General features: G+C 51.3%; 1 protein-coding gene across 1 annotated transcript in view; it reads left to right on the top strand.

Moving 5' to 3' along the window:
• LAMC2 (laminin subunit gamma 2) overlaps positions 1–22,031 on the top strand; it is a 39,055-nt gene that overhangs the window by 5,231 nt on the left and 11,793 nt on the right. Inside the window, exons 2-11 of the mRNA XM_034778059.1 lie at positions 6,546–6,734; positions 10,636–10,771; positions 11,923–12,021; positions 13,277–13,413; positions 15,449–15,571; positions 16,648–16,837; positions 17,469–17,581; positions 17,973–18,191; positions 19,452–19,631; positions 20,466–20,711. Of these exons, the coding sequence (XP_034633950.1) occupies positions 6,546–6,734; positions 10,636–10,771; positions 11,923–12,021; positions 13,277–13,413; positions 15,449–15,571; positions 16,648–16,837; positions 17,469–17,581; positions 17,973–18,191; positions 19,452–19,631; positions 20,466–20,711 (1,632 nt within the window). The remainder of the gene's footprint in view (positions 1–6,545; positions 6,735–10,635; positions 10,772–11,922; positions 12,022–13,276; positions 13,414–15,448; positions 15,572–16,647; positions 16,838–17,468; positions 17,582–17,972; positions 18,192–19,451; positions 19,632–20,465; positions 20,712–22,031) is intronic.

Below are 22,031 nucleotides of genomic sequence, written 5' to 3' on the forward strand. Positions count from 1 at the left end.
TATTGACTCAGACCGTTTAGGTTTTTTTTTTTTTAAACTTAATCTGCTTTAGCTCTCCCAGGCAGAAGCTCCTGGGGAAGCCCAACAGTAGGAACAAACACTCAGTCCAGTATGGGACACCACTTCAGGTTAATAATGCATTAGCCCAATCTATTGCCCTGGGCCAAGGCTATAGATGTAGCCCCCAGCATACTCCATTCGAAGGCAAGATGTGAAAATGTGCCCTGCTCTTATCCCCATAGGATGTGCTGACACCAGTTTAACAACCTGGCCAAACTTCTGGAATATGCAAAAGCCTCTTGCATGCTGTGCCCACGTGATCAGACAGCATTAAGCTGGCCACAGTGAACCACACAAGGGAGTCAAATGAGAATGGAAACCTTCTGAGAAAAATCTGGCTTAAGGAACCACTTCTGTGGCTCTGGAACAGACCAGTCTCCCAGTGGCAGGATTGCAAGTAGAGAATTATGTTACTGGAGTGGACCGAACTTGGATGGCGTATTCATTATGTTAGCAGCCCTGTCTGATGTATGTGAATGTGTTTGTCTGCCATGCACGTTAATGGTGCATGGGCGAGGATGTCTGTGTGTGTTTTGGGCGGGGCGCTGGGCACTGTATGTCTAGGTGGTGGGAGTAAAGGGCTAGCCCAGCACGGTGGGTCACAAATGTGAACAACATTTTTAAAGGAAGAGGACAATGGGTCTAATTCCTAAGTAAAGATCTGAGTGCTAAAATACCAGGGGAGAGTTAGGTCTGCTCCCTGCAGCTGTGCTGGGGGGAAAGCAGGTTCCTAGGAGCCTTTCCCTGCCATGCTGCCCTTCCTGGGGCTGGGGAGCACAACCACCAGGTGGCGATGGGGAGTGAGCGCTGCCAGCAGCACTCAGCAGCCCAGGGATGGAGGGCAGAGCCTATCTCCGTCTGCAGCGTGGATGGCTCTGTGTCTCGAGGCAGATGTTAGCACTCAAGGGAAGTGGAAAATGGCCATCATGTGTTACCCATCCTCACTCTATGCACCAGATTGCTGCTTGCTCTGGAATTCCCCCGATCAGTGTCTCTCCTTTCCTAAGCAAGAGATTTCTTCTTTCTTCTGTTCTCAAGCTTCTGTCTCCCTCTCTCTTGTTTGTCTTAGGAGACTTTCCCTGGTTTCCCTCTTTCCAGTGTCTTCCTTTTCCTTTGCCTTTCTGCATTTTGTCTCCATTTGTAAAGTGAGGTTAGCGCTGGTAGAAGATGCTGGATTAACAGCCTGGGAAACCCAGCTTCTTGATCTAGATGAGGTGCAGCAGGTCAGATTTCCCTAGCAGGGACAATCTCTACAAGGGTAGCTCACCCCAATGGCCCATACCATTCAGTCCTTGGCCTCTCTGATACAAGGTGGCCAGTGTTTAGCAGGATTTTTCTAATGTAGACACTTGGATGCTAGAAGCTGAGACGTTACAATTTCCAAACAGTTTGCAGATGGGGATGATTTTGAGCCAGTGACCTAGGGCAGTCTGCATCCAATTCTCCACATCTTCCCCACGTTCTAAACTTTTGCTAAATTGCTCCTCTCTTCCTGTCTCACTGTTCTCAGCCCGTCTGTTCTTTTAACAACATCTTTGTCCTCCCACTGACCAAATGTCACCTGTAGTTGCTAAGGAACCCACAGGCCCTGTCCTTTCAACTGTCTCTTAAAGGGGACTTTGGCCCTACAGCTGAGTTTCTCTTTTTAAAAAATTGTGGTACTGAAAAGTGAGCTGTGTCTAGACATGCCTGGGTGTGCCATGTACGTGAAAGCAATTCTGGTGCCTTGAAGAGAATAATGTAATTCTCTTCAGTTGTAACCCTTCTGCCAGGTGGAGTCAACAACAACAAGGGCTGGCTTCAATATCCAGGGTCCCTCTTAATAATACAACACAGAACTGGCTCAAGTCCCCACCCAGTAATCTGGGAAAATTAAACACCACCCCTTGGCTCCTCTAAGAGGCAACGCTTCCCCTCTTGTGAACACTGAGTCTGTAGGGCAGAGAAAACTTTTACTACAAAGGGGAAAGGAACCTGGCATTAATTTAGGGAAAAACCAAAACCATGATTCAAACACATCTGACCACGAAAAAAAACTCCCACCCTAGAATACATTGGGCAGTAACCTTTGCCTCCGTTTCTCACCTTGCAGTGTAAAAATCCAACAAACTAATGTCTCTTACCTTTAACATGTCACTCCCTCCTCCCTCCAGTGCCTCCCACTCCCAGCTGCTGTCCTTAGGCAGCGGAGACACAGAATTCAGAGATGCATTCATGTGAGTTCACCTCCCATCTGGAGGGGGAAGGAATGTCAAGCAATGCCTTTCTTGCCGCTGCCACCGCAACTGGCTCACAGTTCACACCATGTCAGTGCTGCACCATTGTTCGTTCTGCTGCTGTCATTTGTTGTGCTACCGTTCACTCCACCGCACCATCATCTGCTCCATCACCAATGGCCCTGTGCTGTCACCTTCTGCTGCCATCTGCTTCTCTACTGTGACCTCTGCAAGTCAGTCTCTTGAGGTTCCACCCAAGTCCCAATGATTTCAGCTCTCAGTGTGGGTACCTCACTGCTAGTGCAGGTTGGACAGTCTCATCTGGGGAAAGGCTGTCCCACAGCACTTAGACCTGATTACTGGTGATTTCAGCTCTAGTGATCACTTAACAAAACAAAAGATTCTCAATGGAGCCTAATTAGCTCTGTCTTTAAACAGAGGAGGGGGTAGGTTAAATGGCACCCAGGAGTCTTAGGCAGAACCCACACTTCCAGGCAGGAACACCTGTCCTCCCCCCTGGTTTGGTTCCTTATTTCTGAGCTTTCACCCCACATAAAGCACTGAACAAACATGACCTATTACTTTCTGTTGCAGATGACTTTGTGCTGGACGTATTTCTGCCATTTTCCCCTTTGTTTCATTGTAAATGGTGATGCTCCCCCCACCCTTTGTATAGACACAAAAGATTAGATCAATTAGATTAGATTCATTTTCCCTTTGCCCTAAATTACAGTGAATCATAGAATAGATGATTCACTGTAATGAAATGTTGTTACCTTTATTGTATGAGTAAAGGGCAGCAGAACTGTACTTAGCCTGTCCAGACTGAGGGGGTCACCCTCAACCGAACTGAACTCACTAACAGGGGCTTTGGATGCCAGATCCCAGTGGAGAGTGGGGTGGGGGGTGGGGGGGACACAGGTGTTCCTGCCTGGAAGTGTGGGTTCTGCCTCATTACCCCTGCTTTTAAGTTTAATTTTTTTTATTAAAGCGAATGTTAAAATTGTCAAATACACAGGTTAAGGAAAGCGTGTCTATACGTCTTACTAAAGTGATTTGTAACCCAACAGCAGCCAAAATTGATCACTCGGGCAACACATATACTCTGTCTGCTGTATACCTAGGCAGGGTAGGTGTGTTCATATACATACAGTCTGGTCCTGAAGCCTTTTCTCCCCAGCTCGTGGCTAGCTGTCAGGGAAGAGCTCCTTCAGAGCTTGCTTACACAGCAATAGAAAAGTTCTCAAGCAGCATCCCAGGTAGGCTATTCAGACAATCCATTCTCTGAAGTTCTGTTCCTTAGAGGAAAGCCAGGTCTACACTTGGAAGGATCTGCTAGTATAACGATACTGATATATTGTACCAGCAAAGCTCTCTTCCTGTGGATGCAGCTTATATTGGCAAAGGGTTTATTAGAGCTAGCCAGAGAGTGAGGGGGGGAACTTGTGTCATTCTGTACAGGAGAGATGCTCAAATGTTATTACTAAATGTCTATAGCTCAACTCAGCCCATCCTACAGGTTTTTGTGTCTGGGGGAGATGAATGTTCAAGACTGGAAGGCGGTGCAAGTTATTCACAGGCCCAGAGAGAGGCTGTCACATCTATCTGTGTGTGGAAGTGGGGAACATGCAGGGGGTGGCAGGTACATGTGGCTCTGACAGTGAGCACAGATTTGCAAGAGATCTTAGCAAGAAACCGTTCTAAGCTCTGGAATCGTGACTCCTTCAGAACAAGGAGAAACGAGGCAGGTAGGGACAGCGTGAAGGGAAACCGAAAATTACATGTGAAAGAGCATACAGTTACAGACACATTGCAAGTGATGTCAGTGTCCTCTCTTCAAAGACTGCAGTGGGGCGGGAGGTGCTCTGCACATCACAGGATCTGGCTCTTTATCCCTGGCTGAAGAGATTTCTTTGCTTGAAGGGGTTTTGCATGTGAAGATGCCAGAGAACTAGTTGCAACATTACATTAATGATATGGAGTATTTGCCAACAATTACCACATTTGATACGTAAACCAGGGGATATCTGCTATCTCCAATGATGCAGCATCCCTGGCTGGTGACATAGCGGCACTGGGGTTCCCCAGGCTGCAGCTGTCCCCCTCGCTCCCACCGTGGTCCATGTACTATTGGATATTGAATTGGGCTCCGCCACACGGAATCAGTGGCTGAGTTGAAGCAAGGAGGAGGTGAGTCTGGCAGGATGGAGGCAGGTCTCAGCACTGAGATGCTGCTGAGTGCAATCAGCAGGGAGCAGCGATTAAAGGGCTTGTGCTGCTGTGTGGTGGAGAGGGTGAGATCAGCTCTGGTTGGTTTGGCAGCGCTAGCAGGCCCAGGGTTTGGCTGATGTGTGCGGCTGTCTCAGGTGTTTGGAATTCCGGTCATGTCTGAACCTGGTGGTGTGCACTGGCAGCCAGCTGGGGCAAACGTACAGCTGCTGCTGCCAGGGGCTCCCAGGATTCCTACTGCTAATCTCCGATCACAGGAGTGTTTGGATGCTGATGGGCGTGTGAGTGCAGGGAACGATTTCTGAACACACCATTCTTCCCAGCTGTCCTTATTGGGTGATCTCCCTGTTAACCAGCACACTCGGACACGCAGGCCAGCTGTGCCTCGGCCTCAGCCCAGTTTCCTGTTGCACCCAATGCTCCCCCTGCAGCAGCAGGCCCTGGCCAATGGCTGCAATAGGTCTGCAAGCTGTTCCAAGGGGCAGGGCAGCCTTGTGAAGCAGTTGCCCTGCGGGCGTCCCTGAGCACCGGTATCAGTAACCTAACAGACGCACTGCCAGCCGCTGCCCTGGATTCTCAGCAAGTTTGGAAGAGCTTATCCAGACTCTTCCTGTTTGGTGTGCCTGGGGATAGTCGTAGAGTGACATCATTGCCGCATGGTGACAGATTCCCAGCTCAGCGGGTGTTCGTCTGTCCAGCGCGCTGCATTCTGTTTGGGCTCTTTCCCTCGCTTCTCTTTCCCCTTTGGTTTGGTTCCTTATTTCTGAGCCTTCACCCCACATAAAGCACTGAACAAACATGACCTATTACTTTCGGTTGCAGATGATGTGCTGGACGTATTTCTGCCATTTTCCCCTTTGTTTCATTGTAAATGGTGATGCTCCCCCCACCCTTTGTATAGAAACAAAAGATTAGATCAATTAGGTGAGATTCATTTTCCCTTTGCCCTAAATACCTGTCCCTTGTGTTCTCTCAGGAAGTCTGGACAATGGGACACAGCTGCAGCTGGTATAAACCTGCATCACTCCACAGACCTACAAGGAGTGACTCCAATTCACAGAGGCTCAGAATCTGTCTGTGTGTGTGATTGGTGATGTTCAAATACAGCCAAACCGAAGGGCGAGATGGGGGGGAATATTTCTTTTAAATCTGTTGCGATCCCAGCCCAACAGCACTCTGTACCGTGAGCGCTGCTGTGGTGTCAGACTTCCAGAAGTGACTGACAGACTTTGGCCTCCTACAGAATCTAGCCTCAGGATTTTGCTTTCTTAAGAAAACTTATGGTGGTTCCCGAGAATCCAAATCACCAAAAGAACCCAGCATACCTCACACCAATTGGCATAAATCGGGGTGGCCGAACCCGAGCTCGTGAGCCACATGGGGCTCTTTTACAGTTAAAGTGTGGCTCGCAGAGCCCCCCACATCCCCACCCCATTCTCCACCTACATCCTGGGACTGAGGGAGCTTAGGGCTTCTGCCCTGTGGTAGGGTGGTGGGGCCTAGTGGCTTCTGCCCTGCGGGGAGGGCGGATTTCGGGCCTTCAACCGCTCCTGCTGAAGCCCCGAGCCCTGGCTGGCACACCCAACTCTCAAACTTCTGAAGATTATCGTATGCAGCTCAGAGGGTCAGTAAGTTTGGCCACCCCTGACATAAACTAAGGACACAAATGGCTGGACGATAGTGGTCCATTAGAGTTGCCAACCCTCCAGTGCTGTCCTGGAGTCTCCAGGTATTAAAGATTAATCTTCAATTACCGATTGTGTCAGGTGATGAAACCTCCAGGAATACGTCCAACCAAAATTGGCAACCCTACGGTCCGTTCAGGTCAAGGTTGGGGCATGTTAGTGGGACAATGCACTGCCCGTGCTATGCGTGTTTTCTGGCTAAACATAGGGCTTTGATATCCACAATTCTCAGGCTGGCACCCTTTACCGGCACTACGTTTGCACATGAAAACTTAACCTCCAAACCTGATCCCTTCTGAGTAAGAACTACTGGGGTTCCTCTGTTTAACTGTGGCCATGTCCTCTGCTCTTTCAGTCTGTGACTGCAATGGGAAGTCCAGCCAGTGCATCTTTGACAGGGACCTGCTCCGAGAAACAGGAAATGGGTACCGTTGCCTCAACTGCATCGACAACACAGATGGCGTTCACTGCGAGAGGTGCAAGGAGGAGTTCTATCACCAGCGGGATGGAGAAAGCTGTCTGCCCTGTAACTGCAACCCCAGAGGTACCTGATCAGCTAGATGGGGACACAGGAGGAGGTGGGGGGCGCTTCAGAGGGAAGAAGGGATTGCCCCGAGGGAGGGGGCCTGGGCTAGAAGTGATCAAATCCAACAGCTGTCTTGGAGCTGCTATGTATTGCCAATTAAAATAATTCCTGCCTGATTCTGGTGGATTAAATTGAATGGATCCTTAGCCATCTCTCTCCCAAACTCTATCTGTTATGGTGAGTGCTGGCTGGGTTGTGGAAGAAGGGACAGTTTGCCCTGGGCCCCCCTTTTGAGAGGGCCCCCAAACTGAGTGGCACTGAGACCTAGCACACAGGGATGCAGCACCATGTAGGTTTGGAGGGTGACCCAGCCACACCTGAGTGATGCTGTGACTCTGCGCGTCAGGTCACAAAGCCCCTCCATTGTAATGTCATGACTTAGGGGCTGCCAGGCCAAACCTGAGTGGTGCTGCGCCCCGTGTGCCAGGATGCAATACTCGTGCGACAAGAGCTGCTGCTGCAGGGTGAGTGCAGGGTGTGGTGGCTCGGTTTCAGATTTTGCCCCCAGCCCCTGAAAAGCTCTGTGTGGCCAGACGCTGCTGGGACGGTCACACTGCCAGAGTCCCCGTTGTCATCAGCACGGCAATGCTCTGAGGCAGCTCATGCTGCTGAAATCCTACCTTAGGATGTGTACAGTGTCACTGCACTAACAACTTCCTTCCTAACCCTTTCCAGAGGGAGAGAGAGGGGGCAGGAGTGGGTCCCACCTATCTCAGCAAGCTGAGTCTTGCAACCGCTGCCCTCCCTGCAGTGCCTTTCCCTTGTAACATTTTAATAATATGGTATCATAACCCTGGAGGCCAGCATGTGGGCATGGCTCACGGATAGCAAATGTTCTAAATTAGTTCATCTGAGCACATCCAAGCCAGCTCTGTTCAAGTCTGGCGAATGAATATGAGCTCTTGCCAGTTCAGGTCCAGCAGATCTAGAGAAATTTATGGTGAGGGTTCAGAACAACCCAGAAGAACCCATGCTGCAGAAGCTCACCCTTAGCTGGGCTGCCGTCACAATGTGATGACTTAGACGGCACTAATTCATTGTTCGCTTCAGGCTGGGTTTGCTGAACTTTGTGGCTAAAACCTGAATTGGATTCTAAACCTCTGCCATGGATTAAGAGACTGCAGATGGAGAAAGAAGGATTTAGTGTGAGCAGCTCAGCCTTACAAGGCACTTAATCTTTGTGGAAAAACACATAGCCCGGGGTTAGGTTGCTACTCAGTGAGTCATGCAAGTTCATCACCCTTTAGAAATGTCATTGAGAACGTAGATCTGATGGAAAGCTTTGGGGTTTGGCTCCGGGACAGGCCTGGCATTCAAGGAGCACGCAAGATAGCAGGCTGCCTAATAGAGTGAGACCGGAGCTATTGGCTTCACCATCCCCTCTTCTCTTTACCATCTGCACTATGTTAAAGGCTCTCTGTCATTTTTAGTGAGTGGTATACCCTAAAGCCAAGACTGTCAGGAAGCCCAGGCATATCCTGTGAGTGGCAGGAGTAGGGGATGCAGACCCATGTGCTAAATTGCATTAGTCATTGCATGCACCACTTCTGCACTCTGCGCAGTATTCCATCTCTGCTGCACTGGCGCTTCGAGTATTCCAACCTCTGAGCAGCTCCAAACAGCTGCCGGTTCTTAAACTCGGCCTGCCACCGAAATATGTCCTTCGTGGCCGCTTTTAACTTGCTCTCAGCCTGCCAGTCCACTAGGAGTGGAACCTGTCCCCACTCTGTTAAAGGTTTGAACTCAGCAGGTTGAGGGTGATCAAAAGGTGGGGCCATCTGATTGCTGTTCAGAGATCTGTATGAAATGCATTTGCTGGCCTTTGTCCAAATACCAGGGGACAGGGATGCACATCACAAAAATCTTAGCCAAAGCCCTGGACCTCACTGAGCCTTGAGCCAGGTCCACAGCTGCCACCACGTTTTGAAGTAAATGGCGTTCTCGCAAGAGGCTGAGGATTGACTGGGCCATAGGGGTGTAAGCATAGTTCTGTTCCCAAGTGTGAAGTACCATGTCTGGGGGTGGGTGGCAATGTACAGATGCTCACCAGGCTGCTGTACCTGTTCTGTGGATTAATAGAAGACTTCAGTCACCAAAGTTACTGTAGCCTGCTACCTCTCCCCAGCACTGCCACTTTAAAAGAGGAAATAATAGATAAACCACACACAGCGTAAATGCCCATGATGCTGTTTATGGCGCACTGACCCATGGCAGCTCATTCTTGTGACAAGAGATGGGCTTAATGGCTTTGATGTCCCGGAGGGAATCCCAGCAGAGGTGTTCGCCTTGTTGAAGTGATTACATGGCAGGGATGTTTGTTGCTTGTCTAGTTCTGGTGGTAATAGCCAATTATCTGTGTGCAGAAAATACCTGCATTTCTTAAATGCTACAGACGTGCTGTACATGTCAATGAAGCTCTGCACACGTCCGTTGTCCACAAACACAGAAACCAAGTCGTCTTTGGAACCATTCATTAATACTGAATAGAAGTGCACAGAGGTTTTCTTCTGTGTGTCGGTTGGTTTAAATTCTAGGACTGAAAATATCGACTTCTCTTTGGATCGTTCCCAAATACTGCATTCTAACAAGAATGGAAACCGGTGCATGAGAGCACACTGTGAATATGAGTCTGTTCTCTACTGTAGTCTGTCTCCCTGTCGCTCAGGCGGGCAGGGCAGCAGGTTGGCTGGGAATAGAGACAGCCAGTTCAGGAAGATGGAGTGACTTGATGTCATGTGGGCAAGCGTGGGCAACAATCCTGGTCCAGATCCTCAGCTGGTATAAAATTGGTGCAGCTGCATTGAAGTCAATGGAATTACATCAATTTACATCAGTTTGTGATCTGACTCAGATGAAACGCTTCTGGGATTACCTGGTGTTGTGTGGTGGTGGTGAGGTTATTGTAGGACAAGAGGATCTTGTCCACCAGCTCCTACCACTTTTTATTCTTTGCCTGAAGTCATAATCTTTTGCGTGGGGTGTCATAACAATTTCCACAGCAAGAACTGATATCACACGCACACACTGTGACCTCATGGGTAGAGCCCTGCGCAGATACAAAATTTATGTCAGCATCCAATCCGCAATCCACAAGCATGGTCTGCGGATATAAAGCGGATAGCCGCAGATTTGCAGGGCTTTAGATCTAAAATTTGGATCTGCATCCATCCACGATCCGCAAACATGGTCTATGGATAGCCGCAGATTTGCAGGGCTCTACTGCTGGTGGAAATTAGCAGCAGGGGCAATGGAGATATTAAAATGAAAGCACCTGCCTTCAGCCAGTTACCTTGGATATCCCCAATATGGGGGAACTGACTATACAATAGTACAGAGGTGCCCAAACTGCGGCTTGGGAGCCACATGCAGCTCATTTACAGTTAAAGTGTGGCTCATGGCGTCCCCATGTCCCCCCTCCCCCACATTATCCACCTACTAGACTGGGGGCGGGAGGGGGTTGGGGGGAAGCTCAGGACTTCTGCCTTGCTGCGGGGTGGTGAAGTAGGTGCTTCTGCCCAGCAGGGATGGGATTCTCAGGGCTTCTGTCCAGCAAGTAGTAGGGTCTCAGGGCTTCAGCAGGAGCGGGGCTGAAGCCCTGAGCCCTAGCAAGTGTGCCCCAGTTCTCAAACTTCTGAAGATTGTCATATACAGCTTGGAGGGTCAGTAAGTTTGGCCACTCCTGCAATAGTATATGATAAATAGTGAGATTTGTCTCAAATTAGATTTCCCCCCCCTCATATTTTTCTTAAGGGCCCCAGTGGGTGTTAAATTCCTTCAGGAGTGTTCTCAACCCAAGATAATCAGAGACAACACAGTGACGGTGAGACTATTGAATTCTCTGCTTCTCCTGTTCCCATAGGCTCTCTTGGCCTGCAGTGTGATAACTACGGCCGGTGCAGCTGCAAACCCGGGGTGATGGGCGATAAGTGTGACCGGTGCCAGCCGGGGTTCCATTCCTTCTCAGAGACTGGGTGCCGGGCAGGTGGACAAGTGTCGTAAGTACCTGATACAAGCTATGCAGGCTGGACTGTCCTTTCCAGAGCTTTGCAAGCCTTTGTGTGGAGCCTGTGGTGACTGGAGACAGTTTATTCATGGGCACTGTGCACAGGTAGCATGGTATGGTAGTTTCATTCCCTCTTCCTAGTGATGGGATACGAGGCATAGGCCTCTCTCTGATCCTTATTCCTAACACGGTGGCCATTGCCATTCTAGAAGTGGCCATGAGGACAGAAAGTGAAGTGCTCATTAATAACACTCCAGTGCACCTCCATGCAGAGCTCACGCCCTAATGTGTCCCCCTCCCAGAGGTGAAACACGCCATATCTTCACTGACTCTGGCAGTTCACATCCTGCAGTTGCTTATCTACTCTTATCCCGATTCATCTGGAGTACTGAAACTCTAAGACAACACATTCAAAGCTGATAGATAGAGATGCTTGGACACAGTGCACAATTAAGCCGTGGAACTCTCTGCCACATGATATTGCAGAAGCCACAAATTTAAGTGTTCAAAAAAGTGTAGTTATTTATTTGCACAATGAGAACATGAACAGTTACAATAAACAAATAAAACAAAACCAACCCTGCCTACAGGTGTGCTGCATATCACTTAGCATAATGGAGTGCGGGTCCTAAGTAGAGTCCTGTGGCACTACCACATGCAAATAAATAAAACAGGGACATAATGGCTCATGTTCCTAGGCACAACCCAGACTTGAAGAGACAGGAGTTAGGAAGAAACTGCCCCCATGGACAGGTTAGTCCAGAATGATCTTTATGGGGTTTCTTGCGACTTCCTCTCACATGTCTGGTGCTGGCTACTGTCAGAGACAGGATGCTGGACCTCAGATCTAATCCAGTGTGGAGAGAGTTCTCAACCTGGAGGTGTGAACAAATATCAGGAGCAGTGACCAGCCTGCTGTGTCTATATTATTAAGCAGGAGGGGGTCCCTGCTAGACGGGGGCAAGGCTGAGAACCACTGCATTATAGCAATTCCTGTTTCTAATACATCACCGTGTACCACCGTTGGTGAACCGACCAGGCTGGACCATGTACTTGCTGTGTATACTGAGCTGTTTACATATGCCCACGGCGGTGATTGAGCTGAACTGGAAATCAATCCAGGACACTTTCTTTCCTTCTCAGGAGTGCTCGGTGTGACTGCGATCCAGCTGGTAGCGCGGGACATTGTGTTTCAGGTCACTGCGTCTGCAAGGCAAGTGTCTCGGGAGAGCGATGTGACAGGTACGTGCATCAGCCCTTTGCTTCTACAGATCAGGCTTTAAAGGTCCCCTTGCAAATACAGACCGCAGACCCAAAGGGCTCTGCTGATTAGCATGTGGCTCTGGGGGTGGGAGGGGGAGGAAGTGGGGGTGTGAGCTACCTCCACAGGCTGCGATTTCTAGTCCCAAAGCCTGTTGCCCCTCATGTTTCCCAGAGCCCGGCTATGCCCTTTGCCCTCAGGCTGTAGTGCCAGACCTTTTGTTTTCAAGGGACTGCCACTGGGCCCAAAGCCTTGTGTGGTTCCCATTGGCCTTTCCCTTTGTGAGGATACCCAGTATCTCTCTGCCCGGGTGCCAGGTCACAGAGTAACCTGGAGGCATGGCAATAGCATCACCTGCCACAAACAGGAGCAGGGCACTGACTGAGCACCAGAGCCTAAGAAAATCCCCTAATGTGTGTGTCAAAAAGTGCCTCTGGACGAGTTCTTCAAAGCCAGTTGCACCATCACACACCCAGCAGGGAGCTATTATTCCTCCCAGCCCTCTGGAGCAGAGCCATGTCCAGGCAGGTGAAGCTGCATAGCAAGATCCACCCCCGACCTGCTACAGTACATTCCTCGGGTACGTGCTGTGCTCTAAAGCTGCTCCATTGCCCGGGCGGAGAAGGGCAGAGGGCTGGTGGGGGAGTCTGCTCCAGAGGTGGTGAATCACACTTGTTTCTGAAGCCTTTACACAGGGGCCAGTTTTCGCAAGTGCTCAGCACCCACAAGTGGAGCCCGAGAGCTCAGCACCCAGCATGTGCTTTAGAAATTCTGGCCCTTAATGGGGGTTCTTGAGTTCTTTAATATACGGCCTATGTTGGGCCTTTGGGAAGGAAACTCCTTGTGGCTCTTTAGCAGCTGTTTGGACAATGGCTGGTTGGTGCTGGGGGAGGGGTTGTGGTGGAGGAGCTGTGAGAGAACTTGCACACAGCTAGTTTGAAATACCTTCTCTGCAGCTCAGTTGTTCCTGGCACTATTGAGCGCAAAAGGACAGCGAGTGACCCTCTGGCTGTAACCTCTGCTCAGAGAGAGGTACACGTGCTGATAGCCACACTCAGAGCCATCAGGTTTCAAGTGGCCAGTGGGTGCTTTGTGCTGGTTGGGTTTCATGAGTGTGTACAGGGAGGCTCACCCAATAAGCAGGTGAGGTGGTGCATGCTGTGTGTGACACAGGTGTTCTGTGCTGATGTGAAATGTACCGTAAAGCCCAGTGGATTGATGCATTCTCTTTTGCAGGTGCAAGCAGGGCTACTATCATTTGGATGCAAGAAACCCCCAGGGATGTTCCCAGTGCTTCTGTTATGGCCACTCCGCCATGTGCACCAGTGCAGAAAATTACAACATCCATAAAATCACTTCCACCTTCCAGCAAGGTAAAACCTCCCCCCCACCCCCGTCCCTATGTTTGTATTACTGCATTACCTTTCCACAGTGTTTGCACCTTTGTGTAGGCTGCCTGCTGGGAGCTGGCTCTGTTACCTAGGGTTACCATATCTAACAAATAAAAGAGGACCCTCCACGGGCCCTGGCCCCGCCCATTTCCCCACCCCAGCCCTGCCCCTTCCCTGACCTAACTCCGCCCCCTCCTCCCTCCCACTCCCAGCCATGCGGAAAGGGCTGCCCGAGCGCTACCAGCTTCACGGTTTGCCGGGCAGCCCCCAGACCCTGCGCCCCCGGCCGGTGCTTCCCCAGCGCAGCTGGAGCCAGGGAGGGGAAGCGCCCAGCCAGGGGCGCAGGGTCTGGAGGCTGCCCGGCAAACCGTGAAGCCGGTAGCGCTTGGGCAGCCCTTTCCGCATGGCTGGGAGTGGGAGGGAGGAGGGGGCGGAGTTAGGTCAGGGAAGGGGCAGGGCTGGGGTGGGGAAATGGGCGGGGCCAGGGCCCGTGGAGGGTCCTCTTTTATTTGTTAGATATGGTAACCCTAGGTAACAGAGCCAGCTCCCAGCAGGCAGCCTACACAAAGGTGCAAACACTGTGGAAAGGTAATGCAGTAATACAAACATAGGGACGGGGGTGGGGGGGAGGTTTTACCTTGCTGGAAGGTGGAAGTGATTTTATGGATGTTGTAATTTTCTGCACTGGTGCACATGGCGGAGTGGCCATAACAGAAGCACTGGGAACATCCCTGGGGGTTTCTTGCATCCAAATGATAGTAGCCCTGCTTGCACCTGCAAAAGAGAATGCATCAATCCACTGGGCTTTACGGTACATTTCACATCAGCACNGGCTTCGGGCAGCCCCCATGCCTCCAGACCCTGCGCCGCCGGAGCCCAGGAGGGGAAGTGCCCGGCCGGCGGCTGGGGTCCGGAGGCAAGGGGGCTGCCTGAAGCCCATAGCGCTCGGGCAGCGCGGCTCTTAAACAGAGCTGAAGAGTCAGGGGAGGAGCAGAGCCGCCATTTTCCCGGACATGTTCGGCTTTTTGGCAATTCCCCCCGGACGGGGGTTTGAGTGCCGAAAAGCCGGACATGTCCGGGGAAAAAGAGGACTTATGGTACCCTACTGTTACCTCCTGCTCTACGGTGTGTGTGTGAATCTTCCTTTCACATGATGTTCCCTCGTGGGGCTGGAGAGATTGAAAACCATCCTGCTAGACCAACCTATCCCACAGTGACCAGTTCTCAGTGATTGCTCAGCCTCCTTTCCAGCCAGCCGGCTCTCTTCATTCATTCCATGGCATGCCTGATGAATTTTTCCTCCTTTTGTGGACATATGTTTTACTTAAGTGCATGGAGAGCAGCACTTGAGACAAATGCAGATAGTAAGCTTTCTACTCACGGTTGCCATTGTCACCTATCAGGTATGCATTGCGCTGTGGGGGGAGGGCAGCCAGTCATTTGTTTTTAAAGAAATCAGTGGGCCAGATCCCCAGCTGGGGAAATCAGCACACTACACAGACGTACACCCGCCGAGGATCTGTCGCAGGGTGTGTATTTATTAAATAGCAGGAGACGTTTATTTGGAGTAGTTTCTAATTCACTTGTGTCACCTTTGATCTCATCAGAGCCCCATGTGGCTAGCAGTTCTGATCTCACAGCCGCTCAAGCTTCCCTTTACAGCATTTACTCATGGACTGATTTGCAGATCATAGAAAGCCATGTCTGAGAACACAAAGTCCATCTAATTCCATCTTCCTGCTCTTTGGCACGTGATCTCTGCTGTGAGCAAGGATATCTCCCGTCAGAGACAGCTAGCGTACGAAGAACTTGACTGGTGACTGTGGTCAAGATGGTCACTAATGTACAGCGTGAGGAAATGGGTAGCACTGGCCAGAATGCTGCCCTGGGGAGAGGCAAGGGAGAGTGGAAGTGTGCAGGGCAGAAATGATTGATTACAAATGACCTTCTGACTGCCTTTTCTTTGCTTCCATTTCCTGGCTCTGATGGCTGCAAACTGTTTTATTTTCCCTTCTAGATGCTGAGGGCTGGAGAGGAGTATATGTGAATGGGTCCCCTGTACAACTCCAGTGGTCTCCCCGCCATCGGGATGTGTTTGTTACAGCCAGGAGATCAGAGCCCACCTATTTCCTGGCGCCGGGTATGGAAGTGTGCGGAATGTGGGAGACGCGTGTAGGGAAGCAGCCAAAGGAGGAAGCGCCATATAATGAAATTGAGCTCTGCAAAGCTGCGCTCAGTGCGTAGCATAGACGTGATCTCACAGATCCCTCTCCTTCATGCTGCTGTGCTCGCACACAGTCACGCCTGGGAAATCTAGCTAGAAAAACACCCTAGAATAATACAGACTTGCTCAGTCTCACGCCACCTGCTGGCTTGCTGTTGCTGTGATTGGATAATTAATACTGATTGACAGAGGGGGGCTTCCCTTTTTCATGACTCTGTGGTGGGGGATATTGGTTTTTGAGAGGACGAGGGAGTTTGCCAATTGCACTGCGGAAGGAGTGGAACGTTTCCTGGTGTTCATCTACTGGCTCTCCCTGTCTCTGGCATAACCTTGTGAGCTAGCAGGGCCTGACATGAAGGAAGAGGGGTGGGGTCTAGACAGCCCTTTCTGGTCTGGGAATCATAGAATATCAGGGTTGGAAGGGACCTCGGGAGGTCATCTAGTCCAATCCCCTGCTCAAAGCAGGACCAATCCCTAACTAAATCATCCCAGCCAGGGCTTTGTCAAGCCGGGCCTTAAAAACCTCTAAGGATGGAGATTCCACCACCTCCCTAGGTAACCCATTCCAGTGCTTCACCACCCTCCTAGTGAAAAAGTTTTTCCTAATATCCAACCTAAACTGCAACTTGAGACCATTACATTTGATGGAGAGAGGGCAGGCAGTAATGCAGGAGGGATGTGGGAGTGTTTTTCAAATACGAGGGAGTTTGGATGCTCTTTACTGGGGCTTGGAATGAGTTTCAGCAGCAGAGGGTTGGACTGGATCAGGGCACTTGCCACTGGAGAGCCGGTAAGTGCCGGATCCCCAGATTCATCACTCAGGCTGGTGGTGGGCACCACAGCAGACGATACTGGGACCTTCGGAAGTGTGGGCTCCTGGGTAGCCCCATGCGTGGCATGTGCCTGGGGCCAGCCCCAGGAATTAAGACTTCCTAATGGAAGGATTTGACCCTTTAACCTTCTCCCTCTGGGTCTCTTATGTCCCTTCACAGCCAGATTTCTTGGGAATCAGCAGGTGAGCTACGGCCAGACCCTGTCCTTTGATTATCGCATGGACCGAGGGGGTCGTCGTCCTTCTTCCCGGGATGTGGTCCTGGAAGGAGCTGGCCTACGAGTCACTGCCTCCCTCCTGCCTCATGGGAAGATGCTGCCTTGCGGCATCAGCAAGACATATACGTTCAGGTAAAACAGGAGGATGTTGGGGCACTCTCAGTGACTGCAGAGCAGCTGCCTAGTGACCCAATGCCAAAGATGTGCCATAATCACTGAGGTTTCTGGATAGTTCAGCTGCCAGACCCACCCTAACCAGGTAGATTCCCTGTGCTCTAGTGTGTTGGACCCTTCACAACCAGGGGAGGCTGCAGTTCAGTTCCCAGTGCATGAGACTATCCCTCCCTGCGGAGGCTGTGAGGCCTGGTACTTAGTCTGTGGGACCCCAGGCCTTCCATAAGCAAGAGAGGCTGGAGTTGTTGATTCCCAGTGTGCTAGTGAGTCGGTCTATCTGCAGTGGTCAGGGTGCCACTCATGTTCATAGCTTGGGCTGGATGGGTTCCCTGCCACTGCAGCTCACCCTGTTTCTTGCCTCAAGGTGCCGTGGGGTTGACGGCTCCAGTGGCAGGTAAGGAGGAATCATTGGTGTCCCCCTATCAGTGCTCCATGCTGGGCTTTGTCCCATGTCAATAATGCTCTGCAAGGGGCTAATCATCAGCGCCCAGGTTCTTTCTGTTCCGATGGGAGTTTGGAGAGAGCCAACAGCAAGACGCTCTTCCATTTTATTCCTTGTTTCTCAATTTCTTTCACTTCTGTTATGCAGACTGGACGAGCACCTGAGCAGTGGATGGAGCCCCAAGCTGAGTTACTTTGAGTATCGCAGGTTACTCGGAAACCTGACTGCCCTTTGGATCCGAGCCACGTATGGAGAATACAGTGAGTGTGGGGGAGGGTTGGGACCTGGGGAGAGCATCACATAGCACTTGTCATCTTCAAAACACTGTATTAAGCCTCACAGCACTCCTGCAAGGTGGGTAAATCTTGCACACCACTTACAGATGGGAAAACTGAGGCACAGACCAGTTAAGTGACTTGTCCAAGGCCATACAATGAGTCAGTGGCAGAGTTGGGAACAGGAGAGCCTCCACTCCGAGTTCCTTGCATAACCACTACACACATTCTCTGGATATGAGTGCAGTGTGCACAGAAAACACCCGCTAGTCTCTGGTACAGACACAGTCTTTAGAATGCCTGTTGACATGGCCCCAGGGAGGAGTTCGGGGTGCAGCTGCTGGCTGTAAATGTAATGTGTTGTCTCCTCCATCAGGCACTGGGTACATCGATAATGTCACCCTGGTTTCTGCACAGCCGACCTCTGGAGCCCCAGCTCCCTGGGTGGAACGATGTGTGTGTCCTGCTGGCTATCAGGGGCAGTTCTGTGAACATTGTGCTCCTGGGTACAAGAGAGACGCTTCCAACCTTGGGCCTTTCAGCACTTGTGTGCTGTGTAACTGCCAGGGAGGAGGAAACTGCGATCCAGACACTGGTAAGGAAAACCATAACCATAGCCAGGGACTGCTGGGTGCTGCCGGGGTGCCTGTGCACTGTGGATAGAACTGGGGGAAGGGAGGTGTCGCTGCATGACGGCTACCAGGGGTATAGGTGAGGGTGCTGGGTGATAGGAATGCCAGCAGGCCAACCGCTCCCAGAAATATAGGCAGGACAGTTTTGTGTTGAAAAATGCAGTTTCGTCAAAATCTTAATGCTTGGTGGGAACCTCTCAATTTCGATTAAACTTTCAACAGGGAAAATCTTGTTTCGTTTTGATGTTGAACCGTTTCGTTTGGACTTTTATATGCTATTAAAACATGAATTTTAATAGTAGATATGATGTACCTATATTTAATATTTTAAAATAAAAACCCACATGGAATTAATTGAAATTATAAAGCCGCCAAAGCTTTTTTACTTTATCAAAGCGTCATATTTTTCCCTAGTTGAAACGGTGCATTTCAACAGTCCTGAATTTGAAGTTTTCAGAATTTTTGTTCTGCGGGAAGTTTTAAAATTGCAGCTCTTCATTCCAATTCAGAATGCAAACCGAGTTTGGAATGTCGAAATTCCAGCAGAAAGGAAATTCCATTCTCCCAACCAGCTTTTGTCGTGCGGCTGCAGAGGATAAAACTGGGTGATGGGCAAGGTGTTGGGTACTAGGAAAAAGTGCTGGATTCTGGGCAATGGTGTCAAGTGCCTGGTACACGTGTCTGTGTCTTGATTAGGAATGTCTTATGCTCCATGAAGCTCTCTGTGTTCTGTCTAGGTGCAGAACTCTGATTGTTACAGTCAGTTCTAAGGGCTGGACTTACACTTACATAGCCTGAGTGTTTAGCCCTGAGAGCTAGCTCTCTAGATATGGAGCATCATAACATGATAGCCTGTTATTGACTGGAGGAGTGAACGTTGCCCCAAGTTACGAAGGACTGTGTTGAGTTATGGAGGAAAGGAATGGTGCCAAGTCACACACATGCTGCAGAGGGGTTGCCAAGTTATAACAAATGGTGCCAGGCTACAGGTGGTAGTGTTGGGTTATGAGGAATTGTGCTAGGTGGGTCATTGCTCGGTTACAGGCAGGTGCTGTCTCACATGGGACGGCGCAGGCGGTAGGAGGTGGCCTGGGGTTATGAGGAAGGGACTTTTCTTGCATGTACAGTGGCAGTGCCAGGCTGTTGTGGCCTGCGCCAGAATACAGGAACCACACCAGGCCACATCTGCACTGGCTGTTGATACCTTTTTGTGTCTTTCCCAGGAGACTGTTATTCAGGAGATGAAAACATGGACCCCAATGCCAGCTGTCCATTTGGTTTCTACAGGGACCCCTGGAATCCACAGAGCTGCCAGCTGTGCCCTTGCAGAAATGGCCAGGGCTGCTCAGTGGCGCCAGGGAGAAAGGAAGTCATTTGCAATAACTGCCCTCTGGGAGTCACTGGTAATGGCCTCCCTCTGGTTTATCTGGAGATTTGTTTCCTTTCTAGGGTCCTTCCAGTCTCCTGCAGGATAGGAAAGGGTGGTGTTGAGAGAGTTACCCTGTCCTTTTCCCAGACTATTACATGTATTCCCCCATGGGGTTGTGATGGCTGCAGTGTGATTGTGTCAGTACAGCCTGGCTATCAGATCTGTCCCCCTCTCTGCCTCTCTGTTGTTCTTTATTCTATGTATTTCCAGTAGCACGGAGCAGCCCCAGCTGAGATCAGGACCCTGTTGTGCTAGCTGCTGTACACATGCCCAGTGAGAGACAGACCCTGCCCCTAGAGCGCTCACACTGAAAAGACAAGGCTGGCAAAGGGAAGTGTGCGGGAAAGAGGCACAGTGAGATGAAGTGCCTGGGTCAAGGTCACACAGCAGGGCAGTGGCAGAGCCAAGAGCAGATCCCAGGTCTCCTCCGTCCCAGTGCAGTGCCCCTGTAGGTCAGAACAGGCTCCCTCTCAAGATACCACTGCCTACGGTTCCTTCCTATCCCTGGAGAGAGATTGTCACTCCCCTTCTTGCCCCTTATCTGGGATGGAGGGTGATTTGCTTTCTGGGATGTTTTGGGTCAAAGGCTCAATGGAGCTAAATCTGTTTCTCCTAACTGTATGAGGAGGGTGAGGTCCCCTCCCCGAGAACAGAGCCGAGATTGTGAAATTCATTGCCCAGCAGGGCGTAGTGCCTGAGTCCCCCGGCAGTAGGGAGAGGGCAGTGTTAGATGGGGTTTGGCCACTGCTTTGAGGCCCTGTAATTCTGGAGCATAATGCCTCTGTCTTGTTTGTGTCTCCCTCCCCAGGTGCTAACTGTGAACTCTGTGCTGATGGCTATTTTGGAGACCCCTTGGGCGACAATGGCCGTGTGAGACCTTGCCAGCCCTGCCACTGTAACAATAATGTCGATCCTGGTGCTGTGGGGAACTGTGACCGGCTGACGGGTGAATGCCTGAAATGCCTCTACAACACAGCTGGCTTCTCCTGTGACCAGTGCAGGGGCGGGTTCTTTGGGAACCCCTTAGCCCTCAACCCAGCAGAGAAGTGTCAAGGTAGGAGTGTAAGCCGGAGTGTGCGCCTGTGTGAATGCGTCTGCACTGGAGAGTGCCTGCGAGTAAACATGTCCCTGTGTGTGTATGTGAGTATCAAGGCTGGGCATGTAAGTCCCACATCGGGTAAAGCCTCCAACAGTATCTGGATAAACCCCGGGCTGGCCTCTGGAGAAATCTGGGAGGTGCCAGGACCTGAGACCCATCCAAGCAATGTCATGTCCAAGCACTGGTCCTACTGATCTGATACCTGGATAGCAGAGAGCTCAGGGCTCAACAGGAACCCAAGACCATAGATGCCTAGCCCCACTTGAAGGGGGGGTTGGTTGCTGCAGAAGAGTGGGGGCAGATGGGGATGCTGAGGTGGTGAGGGCCGGCCCTGCTTGCTCTGTGTTCTGAGGGACAGCAGGGCAGTCTCTTGAATTCAAACAGGAGAGGCTGTGAATGGAGGGTAGCCCATATATCGGGCATTGAGGGACATGGGCCCACCAGACATTCACTACAGGATACGGTGGAAGCTGTGCTTTCAACTCCTGTATCTGAAGGGAAAAAGGTCATACTTTATCCCCGCCACCCCTCTGGCGGGCCATAGAGGAGCTGGTGATGGGTAGATGCAGCATAGGCCATGTCTACCCAGACCACTGGGGAAGGGCTCTCTTTTCATCTTCCCTGTGGAGTAGGGTTACCATATTTCAACAAGCAAAAAAGAGGACGGGAGGAGCCCCGCCCTAGCCCCGCCCCTGCCCCTCCCACTTCCCGCCCCCCCAGAACCCCCAACCCTCCCCCCGTTCCTTGTCCCCTGACTGCCCCCTCCTGGGACCCCTGCCCCTAACTGCCCCCTGGGACTCCACTCCCTATCTAAGCCTCCTTGCCTCTTGTCCCCTGACTGCCCCAACCCTTATCCACACCCCCACCCCCAGACAGACCCCTGGGACTCCCACGCCCCATCCAACCACTCCCCACCCCCTGACAGCCCCCCCCAGAACTCCCAACCCATCTAAACCCCTCTGCTCCCTGTCCCCTGACTGCTCCGATCCCTCTCCACACTCCTGCCCCCTGACAGCCCCCCCAGAACTCCCAACCCATCTAAACCCCTCTGCTCCCTGTCCCCTGACTGCTCTGATCCCTCTCCCCACTCCTGCCCCCTGACAGCTCCCCCCCAGAACTCCCAGCCCCCTACCCCCCGCTCCTTGTCCCCTGACTGCCCCCTCCTGGGACCCCTGCTCCTAACTGCCCTCCAGAACCCCACCCCCTACCTAAGACTCCCTGTTCCTTGTCCCCTAACTGCCCCCTCCTAAGACCCCCCCCAACTGCCCCCCAGGA

The sequence above is a fragment of the Trachemys scripta genome, chromosome 8 (assembly GCF_013100865.1).
Source record: "Trachemys scripta elegans isolate TJP31775 chromosome 8, CAS_Tse_1.0, whole genome shotgun sequence".
In the NCBI taxonomy this organism is placed as follows: domain Eukaryota; kingdom Metazoa; phylum Chordata; order Testudines; family Emydidae; genus Trachemys; species Trachemys scripta.